The 19,526-nt window shown below is 54.4% G+C and overlaps 1 protein-coding gene across 2 annotated transcripts in view; it reads right to left on the bottom strand.

The window, feature by feature from the left end:
• LOC144610992 (talin-2) overlaps positions 1-19,526 on the bottom strand; it is a 183,798-nt gene that overhangs the window by 141,672 nt on the left and 22,600 nt on the right. For both annotated transcript variants that reach the window (XM_078430074.1, XM_078430075.1), the window contains exons 7-12: positions 17,998-18,106; positions 13,148-13,356; positions 10,321-10,419; positions 5,086-5,253; positions 2,728-3,022; positions 1,229-1,395 (exon numbers count right to left, since the gene is read on the bottom strand). In XM_078430074.1, the coding sequence (XP_078286200.1) occupies positions 1,229-1,395; positions 2,728-3,022; positions 5,086-5,253; positions 10,321-10,419; positions 13,148-13,356; positions 17,998-18,106 (1,047 nt within the window). The remainder of the gene's footprint in view (positions 1-1,228; positions 1,396-2,727; positions 3,023-5,085; positions 5,254-10,320; positions 10,420-13,147; positions 13,357-17,997; positions 18,107-19,526) is intronic.

The following is a 19,526-nucleotide window of genomic DNA, read 5'->3' as shown; positions in this document are numbered from 1 at the left end:
CAACTGTCTCTTAAACGATGGGATAGACCCAGCCTCAACTATCTCCTCTGGCAGCTTGGCCCATACACCCACCACCCTCGATGTGAGAAAGTTACCCCTCGGATTCCTATTAAATCTTTTCCCCTTCACCTTAAACCTGTGTCCTCTGGTCCTCGATTCCCCTACTCTGGGCAAGAGACTCTGTGCATCTCCCCAATCTATTCCTCTCGTGATTTTACACACTATTCTTCCCGGTGCAGACTGCAGCGGTGAGGACAACTGCAGTGCTTGTGGATGGAGTGTGAGTGAGGAGGGAGACTGAGCAAAGATGAATAAGTGTTCAGGTGAGGGAGAGGGCAGACTGCACGAGGTTTAAAATGGCTAACTGGGAACATCCATATTCCATGATCTTCTCATCAAGATCTTCGAAGCTCCCCTACCTCCACAAACACTCACCTTGACCCTCTGCACTGTCCCTTGTGCTCTGTCTACACCCCTCACAATTTGCATTTCTCAACTGCATCAGCCATCACAGCGGCAATCATACAGCATGGAGACGGGCACTTTGGCCTGCCTCAGACTCTGGTCAGCAGCCTACAACCTCACGGTATCAACATTGAACTCTCCAAATGTAAGTAGCAGCACCCCCCAATCCCTCTCTCATTTGCTTGCCCACCCCAACTCCAATGTGCACTCTTTTCTCCCACTATCCCACCCCTCTCATCTCCCACCCCACCCTGTCTCGTTCTACCCATATCCCCCCCTGTACCTCAGTACACATCAGTACACATTTGAAGGGTCTTGACCCGAAACGTCACCCATTCCTTCTCTCCAGAGATGCTGCCTGACCCGCTGAGTTACTCCAGCGTTTTGTCTGTCTGTCTTCGGTTTAAACCACATCTGCTTTCCCTTCTCACACACATTTTATCCAGTTGTGTTTCATTTTCTTGTTGTGTTTTACCTTGTTCTGTTTCATGACTGTTGGCAGATCGATCTCCCTCCTGAGATGGATAAACATCTATCGTATCATACCTCATCGCATGGCAATAATAAACCTAAACCTTTACATGCCACTCCTCCTCCTTTGCCTCCTCCTTCCCATCTCCATCCTCTGTCACTTATTCCACCCACCTGACAATCAATGCCCAGTATCCACCTATCACTTGCCAGGTTTTGTCCAGCCCCCACCTTGCTTTTCCATCGTTCAGTCCCCTTGTACGATCAGTGAGAGGAGAGATGGGTGCGTTACCTTTGCTGCCTCCACCATCCTGGCAGTGGAGTCGGCCAGTAGCTTGGCCGCTGCCAGCAGCTTCTTGGAGTTGTCCACGTCGCTCTCCGCCTCTGCGTCGGACCGCATGGCGTTGACCAGGTCTGACGTGGCCTGTGCCAGGACCCGAGCTTGCCGTACCATCTCCCCTGTGGGCCACACGTCACACCGTTACTGTGTATCTGTGCCGCAGGTCCACGGGCCACGCACAAGGCCGGAGCCTGGGCCATTCACCGCGAGCCAATCCCCAGCCCCAGCTTATACAGCCACACCAACAGCCTCAGCCTGAAGAAGGGTCTCAACCCATTCATGCTCCCCAGAGATGCTGCCTGTTCCGCTGGGTCACTCCAGCATTTTGTGCCTATCTTCGGTTTAAACCAGCGTCAGCAGTTCCTTCCCCCACCCACCGCCGCCCACGCTCAAATGCCCCCTCTCCTTCTCAACTGCAGTGCCCCCAGTCAGAGTCCCCTGCAGGAGACCACACACAGCCACAGTGACAAGAGGGCCGGCCACACACAGCCTCAGGGACCTCACCCGGTGACCCAGTGACCACGCGACCTGGTGACCCCACAACCCGGTGACCTGATGACCCAGTGACCCCGCAACCTGGTGACCCAGTGACCTAGTGACCCCATGACTTCGTGACCCAGTGACCCCGTGACCTGGTGATCCAGTGACCCCGCCACCCGGTGACCCCGCGACCACTCCGCAACCCAGTGACCCCGTGACCTGATGACCCGGGACCCTGTGACCCAATGACCCCACGACCCAGTGACCCTGCGACCCGCCCCCATAGCCGGAGAGGTCACATCATGTGCCACTGCACCTTCGGGCTGGGAGCTGCCCCCTCCCACCCTCATGCACCCCCCTCCCACCCACAGGCACTGCAATCTGCCCCCTCCCCTCCACACACTCCCTGAGCACAGTACCCAGACCCCCTCCCCCACGGGTGGTCACTACCAGCCGCCCCCCCTTCACCAAACCCAGTCTCCCCCGACCCACCCCGGGCACTATATCTAGCCCCCCACACCCCCGTCACTGTGAGCCCACTCCCCCCCACACCCCAGTCACCAGACCACCCCCCTGCCAAACCCCGGGCACTATAACTACCCCCCCCATGCCACCCATCCCCCCCATGCCACCCATCCCCCCCACCACTGTGACCCCCCCCCCCCACTGTGCCCCCCTCGCCCCCACCGCTGTGACCCACCCCGTCACTGTGCCCCCCCCACAGTGACCCCCCCACACACCCTCACCACTGCGCCCCCCCACTGTGCCCCCCACCACCAGTGACCCCCCCACTCACCCTCACCACTGTGCCCCCCCACACTGTGCCCCCCCCACACTGTGCCCCCCCAAACTGTGCCCCCCCAAACTGTGCCCCCCGCCCCCCACTGTGCCCCCCCTCCCCCCCACTGTGCCCCCCCTCCCTCCCATTGTGCCCCCCCTCTCTCCGCCCCCCCTCTCCCCGCCCCACTGACCTGCGTCTCCCATGGAGCTGAAGATGCTCTCGGTGACGGTCATGATGGTGTCGGTGGCCGTGTCGTAGCGGCCGATAGGCTCTCCGCGGCTGGCGTAGTGTCGCACGTGTTGTAGCAGCTCCCCCAGCGCCTGGCTCACCACGCTGCCCGCAGCCACCACCTGCTTCAGCAGCTCCCCGTCCACCGTGGCCGACCGGCACGCCTTCACGCACCCCTCTACCGAGCGCTCCACCAGCCTGCCAGCCTCCACCAGCTGCTCCTGGCACACCGGCGAGCTTATAGTGGGGCTCACCACCTGCACCACAACGCACCGCACCACACCGGGAGACAGGGGGGCAGAGAGAGGGGCAGAGAGAGGGGCACAGAGGGGGGCAGAGGGGCAGACAGAGGGGGGCGGGCAGAGGGGTAGAGAGAGGGGCAGGCAGAGGGGCAGAGGGAGGGGCACAGAGAGGGGCAGACAGAGGGGTAGAGAGAGGGGCAGAGGGAGGGGCAGGCAGAGGGGCAAAGAGGGGGGCAGACAGAGGCAGAGAGAGGGGCAGGCAGAGGGGCAGGCAGAGGGAGGGGCACAGAGAGGGGCAGACAGAGGGGCAGAGAGAGGGGCAGAGGGAGGGGCAGGCAGAGGGGCAGGCAGAGGGGCAGAGGGAGGGGCACAGAGAGGGGCAGACAGAGGGGTAGAGAGAGGGGCAGACAGAGGCAGAGAGAGGGGCAGAGAGAGGGCCAGAGAGGGGGGCAGGCAGAGGCAGAGAGAGGGGCAGAGAGAGGGGCAGAGAGAGGGGCAGGCAGAGGGGCAGGCAGAGGGGCAGACAGAGGGGGGGGGGGGCAGAGGGGCAGGCAGAGGGGCAGGCAGAGGCAGAGAGGGGGGCAGACAGAGGCAGAGAGAGGGGCAGAGAGAGGGGCAGAGAGAGGGCCAGAGAGGGGGGCAGGCAGAGGGGCAGACAGAGGGGGGGGGCAGAGGGGCAGGCAGAGGGGCAGGCAGAGGGCCAGAGAGAGGGGCAGAGAGAGGGGCAGAGAGGGGGGCAGACAGAGGCAGAGACAGAGGCAGAGAGAGGGGCAGAGAGAGGGCCAGAGAGGGGGGCAGGCAGAGGGGCAGACAGAGGGGGGGGCAGAGGGGCAGGCAGAGGGGCAGGCAGAGGGCCAGAGAGAGGGGCAGAGAGGGGGGCAGACAGAGGCAGAGACAGAGGCAGAGAGAGGGGCAGAGAGAGGGGCAGAGGGTCAGAGAAAGGGTCAGAGAAAGGGTCAGAGAGAGGACCATCCCCCCCCCCTAACCACATCACCCAGCAATGCCCTCGACACCGGTCAATGGCAGTGTTCACCACCAGCAGGCAGTGCCCACAGTAGTGACCGGTCAGTGCCGGCATTTACTGCCCATGCTCACACCCTCCCCCCCACTACACTTCATCCAACACTGCCCAGAGTAACAGAGACTGGTCACATCAGCGGTCACTGCCAATGCCCGCAGCAGTGAAGGCCGGTCGGTCACTGCCCACGTTCACCGTCAGCGATCACACCCACCCCATTGCACCCCAACCATGGGGAGACACAGGGCCAGCCTTCTCGTGACGGCCAGCTGACCATCTCTGGCCAGTCACCCAGCACGGCCCCTGCCCGTCACTCCTGGTCACAGGGGAGTGGGCATTTCACACCCCACACTCCCGAGTACCGAGCGACGCTCCCCTGACCCAACCCAAGCCCAGGCGACATCCCACTGCCCACATGATGCCCGTCTCAATGGGCATGGTCGGGACAGTCCGTGTTATTAGCCCAGTCTGGCCTGGGTACTGACCCACCAGGCCCTGGTCCATAGACTGAGCAGGGTTTGGGTGGGAGTCGAGGCACACTGATTCCTCTAGTAGACACAGGTCAGTCCGGGGATCACAGTCGCACTACAAGGGGTTGGCAGTTCAGGACAGAGAGGGGAAATGTTTGCAAGACTCGTGCTTGGACACCCAGTGTGTACAATCATGAGAGGAATAGATCGGGTAGATGCACACAGTCTCTTGCCCAGAGTAGGGGAATCGAGGACCAGAGGACATAGGTTCAAGCTGAAGGGGAAAAGGTTTAATAGGAATCCGAGGAGTAACTTTTTCACACAAAAGGTGGTGGGTGTCTGGAACAAGCTGCTAGAGGAGGTAGTTGAGGCAGGGACTATCCCATCGTTTAAGAAACAGTTGGGCAGGTACATGGATAGGACAGGTTAGGAGGGATATGGACCAAGTGGAGGCAGGTGGGTCTAGTGTAGCTGGGACATGCTGGCCGGTGTGGGCAAGTTGGGCCGAAGGGCCTGTTTCTACACTATGTCACCCCCTGACAATGAGACGGTTCTCCTGGTTCCCTCCCCCAGCGGAGGCTGCCTCTTACCTTGGCACAGGCGACCAGCTGGGAGGTGGAGAGGGCACATTGGGTGGCGGCAGCTATCACCCGGTTCTGCAGGATGGTGTCCTCGGCAACCTGAGCCACGTTCTTGGCCTTCAACACCAGCATGGCAGCTGCATTGGCCACCGCCTTGGCCAGACACATCAACACATCCTGTACACATGGAGCACAGGCTCCTCACAATGCTGCACCACCCACGCACACACGCACGCACACACACATAGCACAGGCCCCTCACAATACTGCACCACCCACGCACGCACACAGCACACACACACACACACACTCAGCACAGGCCCCTCACAATACTGCACCACGCACGCACGCACGCACACAGCACACACACACACAGCACACACAGCACAGGCCCCTCACAATACTGCACCACCCACGCACACACACAGCACACACACACACACACACACACAGCACAGGCCCCTCACAATGCTGCACCACGCACGCACACAGCACACACACACACAGCACCCTCACAATGCTGCACCACGCACGCACACACACACATACAGCACAGCACCCTCACAATGCTGCACCACGCACACGCACACACACACGCACACACACAGCACAGGCCCCTCACAATACTGCACCACGCACACGCACACACACACACAGCACCCTCACAATACTGCACCACGCACACGCACACACAGCACACACACACACACAGCACCCTCACAATGCTGCACCACGCACACACACACGCACACACACAGCACAGGCCCCTCACAATACTGCACCACGCACACGCACACACACACACAGCACCCTCACAATACTGCACCACGCACGCACACAGCACACACACACACAGCACCCTCACAATGCTGCACCACGCACACGCACACACACATAGCACAGGCTCCTCACAATGCTGCACCACGCACACGCACACACACACACACATAGCACAGGCTCCTCACAATGCTGCACCACGCACACGCACACACACACAGCACAGGCTCCTCACAATGCTGCACCACGCACACGCACACACAGCACAGGCCCCTCACAATACTGCACCACGCACACGCACACATGCACACACACATGCACACACACAGCACAGGCCCCTCACAGTGCTGCACCACGCACACACACACACAGCACACACACACGCACCCACACACACACACACACACAGCACAGGCCCCTCACAATGCTGCACCACCCACACACACACACATACACCCCCCCCACACACACATATATACACACACACACACAGCACAGGTCCCTCACAATGCTGCACCCCACACACACACCCACACACACATACACACCCACACAGCACAGGTCCCTCACAATGCTGCACCCCACACACACCCACACACACATACACACCCACACACACACAAACACCTCACACAGCATACACGCGCGCGCGCGCACACCCACACACACCCACACACACTTATCCCCCACACCCCCTCAACACATACACACACACACCCACACACCTCCCACACACATACACCTAACCCCCCCACGCCCCCCCCCACACACACACCCCTCCCACACACACACACCCGCCCCCCACACACACACAAACACCCCACACACACACACCAACACACACCAGCACACACACACCAGCACACACCAGCACACACACCCACCCCCCACACACACACACACACACCAGCACACACACACACCAGCACACACACACCAGCACACACCAGCACACACACACACACACACACACACACACACCAGCACACACACACACACACACACACACACACATTCCCCACTGAGCCAGCCCTGCGAAGGGGCCGGGCACAACAGAAAGTGAAGCGTGTGGTTGTTAGTAAGGCCACACTGCGGTGGGAACGATGATGGTCTGTGAGTGACCAACGACAGCACTTCAAACACCAGGACCGGGTAAACATAAACCAGTCACTAGATAACTGTGAAGATAGACACAAAATGCTGGAGTAACTCAGCGGGACAGGCAGCATCTCTGGAGAGAGGAATGGGTGAGGTTTCGGGGAGAGGCCCTTCTTTAGACGTCTCAACCCGAAATGTCACCCATTTCTCTATCCAGAGACGCTGCCTGTCTCGCTGAGTTATTCCAGCATTTGTGTCTACCTTCGGTGGAAACCAGCATCTACAGATACATAGATACATAGACAATAGGGGCAGGAATAGGTCCTTCGACCCTTCGAGCCAGCACCGCCATTCAATGTGTTCACGGCTGATCATCCACAATCAGTAACCCGTGCCTGCTTTCTTCCCAACCCCCTTGATTCAGCTAGCCCTAAGAGCTCTATCTAACTCTTATTTGAATACATCCAGTGAATAGCCCTCCACTGCCCTCTGTGGCAGAGAATTCCACAAATTCACAACTCTCTTGGAGAAAAAGTTTTTCCTCATCTCAGTTCTAAATGGCCTACCCCTTATTCATAAACTGTGGCCCCTGGTTCTTGACTCCCCCATCATCGGGAACATGTTTCCTGCATCTAGAGTGTCCAATCCCTTTATAATTTTATCTTTCCTTCAGAACATTAGCTGTAATCCTTCTGAATTCCAGTGAATACAAGTCCAATCGCTCCTTTCTTTCATCATATGAGTCCAGCCTTCCCGGGAATTAACTGGTGAACCTATGCTGCACCCCCTCAATAGCAAGAATGTCCTTCCTCAAATTAGGAGACCAAAACTGCACACAATACTCCTGGTGTGGTCTCACCAGGGCCCTGTACAACTGGAGAAGGACCTCAACTCCTCTTGTTATGAAGACCAACATGCCATTAGCCTTCTTCACTGCCTGTTGTATCTGCAAGCTGACTTTCAGTGACTGATGTACAAGGACACCCAGGTCTCGTTGTACTTCCCCTTTTCCTAACTTGACACCATTCAAATAATAATCTGCCTTCCTGTTCTTGCCATCAAAGTGGATAACCTCACATTTATCCACATTATACTGCATCTGCCCCCTCACCCAACCTGTCCAAGTCACCCTGCATCCTCATAGCATCCTATTCACAGTTCACACTGCCACCCAGCTTTGTGTCATCTGCAAACTTGCTAATGTAACTTTTAATTCCTTCATCCAAGTCATTAATGTATATTGTAAATAGCTGCGGTCCCAGCACCGAGCCTTGCGGTACCCCACTAGTTACTGCCTGCCATTCTGAAAGGGACCCATTTATCCCCACTCTTTGCTTCCTGTCTGCCAACCAATTTTCAATCCATGTCAATACCCTACCTCCAATACCATGTGCTCTAATTTTGCCCACTAATCTCCTATATGGGACCTTATCAAAGGCTTTCTGAAAGTCCAAGTACACTGCATCCACTGGCTCTCCCTTGTCTATTTTACTTGTTGCATCCTCAAATAATTCCAGAAGATTAGTCAAGCATGATTTCCCCATCGTAAATCCATGCTGACTTGGACCGTTCCTGTTACTGCTATCCAAATGCACCGCTATTACATCTTTAATAATGGACTCCAGCAGCTTCCCCACCATTGATGTCAGACTAACTGGTCTATAATTCCCTGCTTTCTCTCTCCCTCCTTTCTTAAAAAGTAGGATAACATTAGCTACCCTCCAATCCACAGGAACTGATCCTGAATCTATAGAACATTGGAAAATGATCACCAATGCGTCCACAATTTCTAGCGCCACCTCCTTAAGTACTCTGGGATGCAGACCATCAGGCCCTGGGGATTTATCAGCCTTCAGTCCCATCAGTCTACCCAACACCATTTCCTGACTAATGTGGATTTCCTTCAGTTCCTCTGTCACCCTAGGATCTCTGGACACTAGAACATCTGGGAGATTGTTTGTATCTTCCTTAGTGAAGACAGAACCAAAGTACTGGTTCAACTCGTCTGCCATTTCCTTGTTCCCCATAATAAATTCACCTGTTTCTGTCTTCAAAGGAACTATTTTTTCCTCTTCACACCTAAAGAAGCTTTTACTATCCTCCTTTATATTCTTGGCTAGCTTACCTTCGTACTTCATCTTTTCTCCCCGTATTGCCTTTTCAGTTACCTTCTGTTGCTCTTTAAAAGAGTCCCAATCCTCTGGCTTCCCGCTCATCTTTGCTATGTTATGCCTCTTCTCTTTTATTTTTATACTGTCCTTGACTTCCCTTGTCAGCCACGGTCACCTCTTACTCCCCTTAGAATCCTTCCTCCTCTTTGGAATGAAATAATCCTGCATCTTCTGGATTATTCCCAGAAATACCTGCCATTGCTATTCCACCGTCAATCCTGCTGGGATCTCTTTCCAGTCAACTTTGGCCAGCTCATCCCTCATGCCTCCACAGTCTCTTTTGTTCAACTGCAATACTAACACTTCTCCCTCTCAAATTGCAGATGAAAACTTATCATATTATGGTCACTCTCTCCTAATGGTTCCTTTACCTTGAGTTCCTTTACCAAAGTTCCATCCCACACTAAATAACAGTGCTCAGTATTAACACCAACTACAGATATACAGCACTGACACAGTTTTGTTGCAGAGTAATAATACTGAACATGAATACAAATGGGCAGTAGTAATAACACTAGTATTAATGGAATATTAGCCCTGCCTTCACCCCTGTGTTAGAACTTTACTTTACTTTAGAGATACAGCACAGAAACAGGCCCTTCAGCCCATTGTCTGTGCTGACCACCAATCCCCGGACACTAGCACTATCCTACGCACTAGGGTCAAATGTTACCAAAGCCAATTAACCTACAAATCTGTACGTCTTTGGAGTGTGGGAGGAAACCGGAGCACCCGGAGAAAACCCACGCAGATCACGGGACAACATGCAAATTCTGCACAAGCAGCACCCGTAGTCAGGATCAGACCCAGGTCTCTGGCGCTGTAAGGCAGCAACTCTACCGCTGTGTCACCATGCCACCCTACACAACTCTGTAGTCACATTCAGCATTAACATCATGCCAACCACTGCAGTCAACAGCTATGAAGACAAGATGTAAGAAGGAACTGCAGATGCTGGTTTTTAAACTATAGACACAAAAATATCTCAGCGGGACAGGCAGCATCTCTGGAGGGAAGGAATGGGTGACGTTTCTGGTTGAGACCCTACTGAAGAGATCAGTCTGAAATGTTCCTTCTCTCCAGAGATGCTGCCTGACCCGCGGAGTTACTCCAGCGTTTTGTGTGTATCTGTGAAGAGAGGATGATGTGGTTTGTGGGAACAGATATCGAGGCACGTCAGTCGTCAGTGTGTCCCTACCTGAAACCGCTCGTCAGTCTCATTCTCTCCGATGTGCCGCAGAAGGTCACCACTGGCCTGGCCCACACTGCCGGCCGCGGTTAACACCGTCTGCCGGGGCTGCCGATACAAACACACCCATTGTCAGCTCTCCTGCCCCACACTGAAGTCCATGTCCACATCTCCAGTCTGGCCCTTGCCCTTCAATAATCTGGACAGAACATTACAGGAACAGAATCTCTTGCCCAGAGTAGGGGAATCGAGGACCAGAGGACATCGGTTCAAGGTGAAGGGGGAAAGATTTAATAGGAATCTGAGGGGTCACGTTTTCACACAAAGAGTGGTGGGTGTATGGAACAAGCTGCCAGAGGAGGTAGTTGAGGCTGGGACTGTCCCAACATTTAAGAAATAGTTTATCAGGTACATGGATAGGACCAGTTTGGAGGGATATTTCATATTATATATTTTCATATTTCAGATACAGCGCGGAAACAGGCCTTTCGGCCCACCAAGTCCGCGCCGCCCAGCGATCCCCGCACATTAACACTATCCTATACCCACACTAGGGACAATTTTTACATTTACCCAGCCAATTAACCTACATACCTGCACGTCTTTGGACCAAGCGCAGGCAAGTGGGACTAGTGTAGCTGGGACATTGTTGACCGGTGTGGGCAAGATGGGCCGAAGGGCCTGTTTCCACACTGTATTACTCTATGACTCTATGACTATAGTTGGTCAGTGGAGAACATTACCTTGAAACTTTAAAAGGCACTCGTACAGTTACATGGATAGGAAAGGTTTCGAGTGACATGGGCCAAATGCTGGCAGATGGGACTGGTGTAGATGTGGCATCACGGACAGCATCGAGGCATTGGGTCAAAGCTCCTGTGCTGTATCACTAGGAAATACTTTAAATGTTATGTGCAGTGTGTGGGAGAATACAACATCGACAGTGTGTGGGGAGGGGAGAGTGTTACACAGTGTGTGGGAGAATACAACATCGACAGTGTGTGGGGAGGGGAGAGTGTTACACAGTGTGTGGGGAGTGTGTTACACAGTGTGTGGGGAGTGTGGTACACAGTGTGTGGTGAGTGTGGTACAGTGTGTGGGGAGGGGAGAGTGTTACACAGTGTGTGGGGAGTGTGTTACACAGTGTGTGGAGAGGGGTGAGTGTTACACAGTGTGTGGGGAGTGTGGTACAGTGTGTGGGGAGGGGAGAGTGTTACACAGTGTGTGGGGAGTGTGTTACACAGTGTGTGGAGAGGGGTGAGTGTTACACAGTGTGTGGGGAGTGTGGTACACTGTGTGTGGGGAGTGTGGTACACAGTGTGTGGGGAGGGGAGAGTGTTACACAGTGTGTGGTGAGTGTGTTACACAGTGTGTGGAGAGGGGTGAGTGTTACACAGTGTGTGGGGAGTGTGGTACACAGTGTGTGGGGAGAGTGTTACAGAGTGTGTGGAGAGGGGTGAGTGTTACACAGTGTGTGGGGAGTGTGGTACACAGTGTGTGGGGAGGGGAGAGTGTTACACAGTGTGGGGGGAGAGTGTTACACAGTGTGTGGGGAGTGTGTTACACTGTGTGTGGGGAGTGTGTTACACAGTGTGTGGGGAGTGTGTTACACAGTGTGTGGGGAGTGTGTTACACAGTGTGTGTGGGGAGGGGAGTGTGTTACACTGTGTGTGGGGAGTGTGTTACACAGTGTGTGGGGAGTGTGGTACACTGTGTGTGGGGAGAGGGGAGAGTGGGGAGAGGGGAGAGGGGGGGAGAGGGGAGGGGGGAGGGGAGAGGGGGGGAGAGGGGAGAGTGGGAGAGGGGAGAGGGGGGGAGGGCTGCTTTGCCACTTGTCGATGGTCTGTTTCACATGAGACAATGAGTGGACTGTTCCTGCAGCAAAAATGTAGCTACATTTTTACCCGAGTCCCTTTGTTTGAATTTGCTTTGAGCATCTTAATAATTGTACAATATATTAACTGTGGTTGTCCATCAGTGCAGTGTGGCTTTAGCTGGAAATCTCTCCCTGCTGGCACAAACAATGGATGCTGTTTTTGTGCCAGTCTTTGGCAGCGCTCCCACTTGCCCCTCAATGTTCTGGTGTCCAGTCACTGTGATGCCCAACTCTAGCCAGGCCCTGCAGCACCAAAGCCAGTGCCCTGCCAACTCTAAAGATGGACACAAGGTGTTGGAGTGCCACAACAGGACAGGCAGTACCTCTGTCTGCTTCCCTCCCTCCATTACCCCTGCCGCCAAGCAGGACCAGGTAGAGGAGGCCACAATTACCCAGGTCGTTCAGCTCATGGGACAAGGCACATGTCCACCCTCCCGCACCCCCCAACCCCCCGAGCTAACGTGACACAATAACCTCAGCCGTCAGCAGACATACACCCCAGCTCACCGAACCCTGACCCCCACACTGCCCATGACCCCTGACCCCAACACTGCCCGTGAACCCTGACCCCATACTGCCCGTGATCCCTGACCCCAACACTGCCCGTGAACCTTGACCACAGCATCCCTGACCCCAACACTGCCCATGACCCCTGACCCCACACTGCCCGTGATCCCTGACCCCAACACTGCCCGTGAACCCTGACCCCACACTGCCCGTGATCCCTGACCCCACTGCCCATGATCCCTGACCCCACACTGCCCGTGATCCCTGACCCCACACTGCCTGTGCCCCCCGACCCCACACTGCCCGTGATCCCTGACCCCACACTGCCCGTGATCCCTGACCCCACTGCCCATGTCCCCTGACCCCACACTGCCTGTGCCCCCTGACCCCACACTGCCCGTGCCCCCTGACCCCACACTGCCCGTGATCCCTGACTCCTGACCCCTGGCTCACCTCTCCGGACGAGGGCTCGACGGCCTTCAGCAGGTCAGACACGGCTCCGGCCAGTGTCCTGGCCGCCCCTAGAAGGTCCTGGCCACTTCCAATATCGTCGTACATCAGGGCCGCCAGCATCTTCACCCCCTTGGACATCTCAGTCAGGTTGGAGGATATGGTGGTGATGGCACAGCCAACCGCAGTGTAATCCGTGTCCACAGGGTCACCTGAGGAGCAAGGTGACATGCATCACATGCCAAGGCCACAACACCACATCCTGGGACCAAGGCTGACCAACTGGCATTGTGCAGCACACGGAAATATCATCTCGCTCAGCCTCCAACATTTAATAAAATGATCAGTGCGGGTGTCAGGGGTTATGGGGAGAAGGCAGGAGAATAGGGTTATGAGGGAGAGATAGATCAGCCGTGATTGAATGGCGGAGTAGACTTGATGGGCCGAATGGCCTAATTCTACTCCTATCACTTATGATCTTATGAAAATCACCCGACCACAGCAGCCGGGTGAGGTAGTTGAGGCAGGCACTATAACAACAGTTAAAGAGGCATAGAGTGACACAGTGTGGAAACAGGCCCTTCAGCCCATCGTGCCCACACCGGCCAACATGTCCCAGCTACACTAGAGGCATAGAGGGACACAGTGTGGAAACCGACCCATCAGCCCAACTTGCCCACACCGGCCAACATGTCCCAGGTACACTTGTTAAAAGACATTTGGACAGTACATGGACAGGAAAGGTTTCGAGGCAAATGGGCCATGTGCAGGTAAATGGGCCATGTGCAGGTAAATGGGCCATGTGCAGGTAAATGGGCCATGTGCAGGTAAATGGGCCATGTGCAGGTAAATGGGCCATGTGCAGGTAAATGGGCCCAGCTTGACTGGGGCATCTTGGTCAGCATGGGTAGGTTGGGTCTGTTTCCATACTGTATGACTCTGTGGCCTTCTGTGACCTGTCACTGTGCAGGGTTTCCACACTATACGTTCATCCTAAACATCGCCAACAGCACATCTGCCTTGAACTTTGCTGCTCAGAGAAGGTTATTGGCAATGGGAGGGGGAGTTAAAGTGTTTAGCAGCCCGGAGATCGGGAATTATGCCGGAGCAATACACTGAGTGATGACAAAGAGAAAGGGAAAGTAGTCCAGCAAAAGTGGAAGAGTTGCTGCCTCACAGCGCCAGAGACCCGGGTTCCATCCAGACCACACATGCTGTCTGTGTGGAGTTTGTACGCTCTCCCTTTGACCAGCGTGGGTTTTCCCCAGGATCTTGGGTTTCCTCCCACACTCCAAAGACATATTTGTAGGTTCATTGGCTTGCTGTAATTGTAAATTGTCCCTAGTGTGTGTAGGATAGTGTTAGTGTGCGGGGATCGCTGGTCGGCGCGGGCTTGATGGGCTGAAGGGCCTGTTTCTGCGCTGTATCTCTAAACTAAACTAAATAGCTGCTCCATGTTTGTGTGATTGGCACAGGTGACAGCTCTCCACACGAGATCCCTCGAGATTACACCATCCCGAGCCAGCAATGGGGCCCTAGCACCGTCCTGCCCAAGCTCATTTGTGGCCGGCCATGATGTGTCTTGGTTTTTTTATTATTGCTGCCAGCTCTCCCTCCCACCCTCCCCCCCCCCCCCCCCCCCAACCCTCGTACTGAAGAAGGGTCCCAACCCAAAACATCACCCATCCTTTTTCTCCCGAAATGCTGCCCGACTGGCAGAGTTCCTCCAGCACTTTGTGTCTATCTTTGGGATGAACCAGCACCTACAGTTCTTTGTATGATTTTACACAATCCTCAGCTCGGTCAGGGAAAAGAATCACGAGCTGAATCTTCATCCAATCCGACCAGATCACAACAGCAGCCACAATGAAGAACACCACTGCAGCAACTATCAGCCACCTGTTGAAAGCTCGAGCATTGGCATGCACACGGTGAACATTTCTGCAAGCCACTATTTGCACTTGTATAAGACGTTGGTGAGGCCACATTTACAGTCTTGTGTTCAGTTCTGGGCACCATGTTATAGGAAAGAAGTTGTCAAGCTGGAAAGGGTGCACAGAAGATTTACAAGGATGTTGCCAGGACTCAAGGGTCTGAGCTATAGGGAGAGGTTGAGTAGGCTGGGTCTCTATTCCATGGAGTGTAGGAGGATGAGGGATGATCCTATAGAGGTTAAAAAAATCATGAGAGGAATAGATCGGGTAGATGCACAGAGTCTCCTGCCCAGAATAGGGGAATCAAGGACCAGAGGACATAGGTTTAAGGTGAAGGGGAAAAGATTGAATAGGAATCTGAGGGGTAACATTTTCACACAGAGGGTAGTAGGTGTATGGAACAAGCTGCCAGAGGAGGTAGTTGAGGCTGGGAGGCTGTTAAGAAACATTTGGACAGGTACATGGATAGGACAGGTTTGGAGGGAATGTGGGTGAAACACAGGCAGGTGGGACTAGTGTAGCTGGGACATGTTGGCCGGTGTGGGCGAGTTGGGCCGAAGGGCCTGTTTCCACACTGTATCACTCTATAACATTTCCCATAAAATCCCGAGCTTCCTGGACATTGCTGCAACAGCTGTAAGTGAGATGACGCTGGATTAGGTTTTCTGCCTTCAGGCGGAATACTGGTTTGAAAGCCGAGGGTCAAATTCCATTCTATTCATGATTACTGAGACAGGGTTTAACCTTGAACACAATCGTCCAGCAATGTTTCAGCAAAAAGAGCGTGCAAATTTCTACTGGACTGTGGAAAGACACAAAATGCTGGAGTAACTCAGCAGGCCAGACAGCATCCCAGGAAGACACTTACCAAACAGTGAAAGGCCTGGATAGAGTGGATGTGGAGAGGATGTTTCTACCAATGGGAGAGTCTAGGACAGACGCCATTGCCGCAGAATAAAAGGACGTGTTTTTAGAAAGCGATGAGGAGCAATTTCTTTAGATCCGGGGATTTAAATCTGGAACTCATTGCCACAGACGGCTGTGGAGGCCAAGTCAATGGATAGTTTTAGGTCAGAGTTTGACAGATTCTTGATTAGTACGGGTGTCAGGGGTTATGGGGAGAAGGCAGGAGAATGGGGTTAGGAGGGAGAGATAGATTAGCCATGATTGAATGGTGGAATAGACATGATGGGCCGAATGGCCTTATTCTGCTCCTCGAACTAATGACATGGGTCAGGACCCTTCTAGTCATTGACCCGAAATGTCACGTGTCCATGTTCTCCAAGATGCTGCCTGAGCCGCTGAGTTACTCCAGCATTTTGTGTCTTTCTTTGGTAAACCAGCATCGTGTTTGTCCATTGAACGGTACTCTACACTGGACAGTGGGCTCCCACATCTCAGGGACCCACAGCCTTTAACTGATTGACCGGATTGGAAACTGAAGGCTGAGGGTGTCTCGATCAGGAAGTGGCGGCGCCTAACGGCAGCGGCAGTCTGTTCGTCTTTTTTCCTTTTTTTTGTTGTTGTGTGTCGGTGTTGGGATGGTTTTTATATATTTTTTTGGTTGTGTATGTGTGGGAGGGGGTGGTGGTGTGGGGGGGGGGGAACTTTTCTCTTCCTCACGGCGCGGGGTGCGGCTCGGCTGCGGGGCCTAACATCGCCCGGTGCGGCTCGGCTGCGGGTCTTTTCATCGCTGGTGCGGCTCGACTGCGGGACTTAACATCGCCCGGTGCGGCTCGGCCGCGGGACTTTGCATCGCTGGTGCGGCTCGACTGCGGGACTTAACATCGCCCGGTGCGGCTCGGCCACGGGACTTTGCATCGCTGGTGCGGCTCGGCCACGGGACTTTGCATCGCTGGTGCGGCTCGGCCGCGGGACTTTGCATCGCTGGTGCGGCTCGACTGCGGGACTTAACATCGCCCGGTGCGGCTCGGCAGCGGGTCTTTTCATCGCTGGTGCGGCTCGACTGCGGGACTTAACAGTGCCCGGTGCAGCTCGGCCGCGGGACTTAACATCGCCCGGTGCGGCTCGGCCGCGGGACTTTGCATCGCTGGTGCGGCTCGACTGCGGGACTTAACATCGCCCGGTGCAGCTCGGCTGTGGGACTTAACATCGCCCGGTGCGGCTCGGCAGCGGGTCTTTTCATCGCTGGTGCGGCTCGACTGCGGGACTTAACAGTGCCCGGTGCAGCTCGGCCGCGGGGCTTAACATCGCCCGGTGCGGCTCGGCCGCGGGACTTTGCATCGCTGGTGCGGCTCGACTGCGGGACTTAACATCGCCCGGTGCAGCTCGGCTGCGGGACTTAACATCGCCCGGTGCGGCTCGGCTGCGGGACTTAACATCGCCCGGTGCGGCTCGGCAGCGGGTCTTTTCATCGCTGGTGCGGCTCGACCACGGGACTTTACATCGCCCGGTGCAGCTCGGCTGCGGGACTTAACATCGCTGGTGCGGCTCGACCACGGGACTTTTCATCGCCCGGTGCGGCTCGGCCACTGGACTTAGCTGCGCAAGGCTTGGTCGCGGGCCTTTCATCGCCCGGTTCGGCCGCGGGACGTTTCAGCGCCCGGTGCGGGGACTGTGCGGGTCGGTCGGGGACGAGCTGTCTGTCCGTGGGCGTGGGGAAGAGAGTGGAAGTTTTGTTGCCTCCATCACAGTGAGGGGGTGTTTGGAGTCACTGTGATGGACGTTTGTGTTGGGGTCATGTGTCTTGTGTTCTTTTTTTCTATGACTGCTATGTAGTTTCGTTCGGTACTTCGGTGCCGAACGACAAATAAAGCTCTGTTATACCTGTTATCTTCAATCGCTAAGTACCGAGGGCAGTTCTGGCCATGCTAAACTGCACCGCACTGAGGAGTGGTATTGGAGGTGGCAGAGGGTGTTTGGCTTCCCTGGTGGGCAAGCACGCCCTACATAACTCACCGGCAGTGAGATTGACAACAGACGCGGTGCCCGCAGTGATGGCATCCACCTGCGAGTGAATCTCGTGCTTTGATTCATCCATCTTATTCTGAACCCACACCTTGGATGCCTGAGAAAGACAGGGAGCAACGTTAAAAAGCACAAAGCACACACACAAACCATCACGCCATCAACATAAAATCAGGAGAGGAACAGATCGGGCAGACGCACAGAGTCTCTTGTCCAGAGTAGGTGAATCGAGGACCAGAGGACATAAGGTGAAGGGGAAAAGATTTAATAGGAATCTAAGAAGGAACTTTTTCACACAGAGGGTGGTGGGTGTATGGAACAAGCTGCCAGAGGAACTTTTTCACACAGAGGGTGGTGGGTGTATGGAACAAGCTGCCAGAGGAAGTAGTTGAGGGAGGGATTACCTCAAAATTTAAGAATCAGTTAGACAGGTACATGGATAGGACAGGTTGGGAGAGATATGGACCAATCGCGGGCAGGTGGGACTAGTGCAGCTGGGACATGTTGGTTGGAGTAGGCAAGTTGGGCTGAAGGGCCTGTTTCCACACCATATCACTCTATGACTTTATGAAGGAACTGCAGATGCTGGTTTACACCTGATGGACACAAAGCGCTGGAGTAACTCAGGCAGCATCTCTGGAGAGAAGGAATGAAGAAGGGTCTCGGCCCGAAACTTCACTCATTCCTTCTATCCAGAGATGCTGCCTGTCCCGCTGAGTTGCTCCAGCATTTTGTGTTTATCAGGCGATTAAACATTACAACCTCCAAATAGGCTCCAAACTATATAGACTTGGGGGCATTATTTTTGACTATTTTAGTTTAGTTTAGAGATATAGTACAGTACGGAAACAGGCCCTTCGGCCCATTGAGTCCGTGCTGACCAGTGATCACACTACACAAACATTAACCTATTTACAGGGACAAATTGCAATTTTAACAAGCCAATGAAACTACAAACATATATATAACATATATAACATATAACATATAACAACTACAGCATGGAAACAGGCCTGTCCGGCCCTACCAGTCCACGCCGACCATTCTCCCTGACCTAGTCTCATCTACCTGCACTCAGACCATAACCCTCTAATCCCCTCCCATCCATATACCTATCCAATTTACTCTTAAATAATAAAATCGAGCCTGCCTCCACCACTTCCACCGGAAGCCCATTCCATACAGCCACAACCCTCTGAGTAAAGAAGTTCCCCCTCATGTTACCCCTAAACCTTTGTCCCTCAATTCTGAAGCTATGTCCCCTTGTTGGAATCTTCCCCACTCTCAAAGGGAAAAGCCTACCCACGTCAACTCTGTCCGTCCCTCTCAAAATTTAAAAAACCTCTATCAAGTCCCCCCTCAACCTTCTACGCTCCAAAGAATAAAGACCCAACCTGTTCAACCTCTCTCTGTAGCCTAAGTGCTGAAACCCAGGCAACATTCTAGTAAATCTCCTCTGTACCCTCTCCATTTTGTCGACATCCTTCCTATAATTTGGCGACCAGAACTGCACACCATAC

Source organism: Rhinoraja longicauda, chromosome 38, assembly GCF_053455715.1.
Source record: "Rhinoraja longicauda isolate Sanriku21f chromosome 38, sRhiLon1.1, whole genome shotgun sequence".
NCBI classification, from domain to species: Eukaryota; Metazoa; Chordata; class Chondrichthyes; order Rajiformes; family Arhynchobatidae; genus Rhinoraja; species Rhinoraja longicauda.
This window is presented reverse-complemented; position numbering and strand designations above follow the sequence as displayed.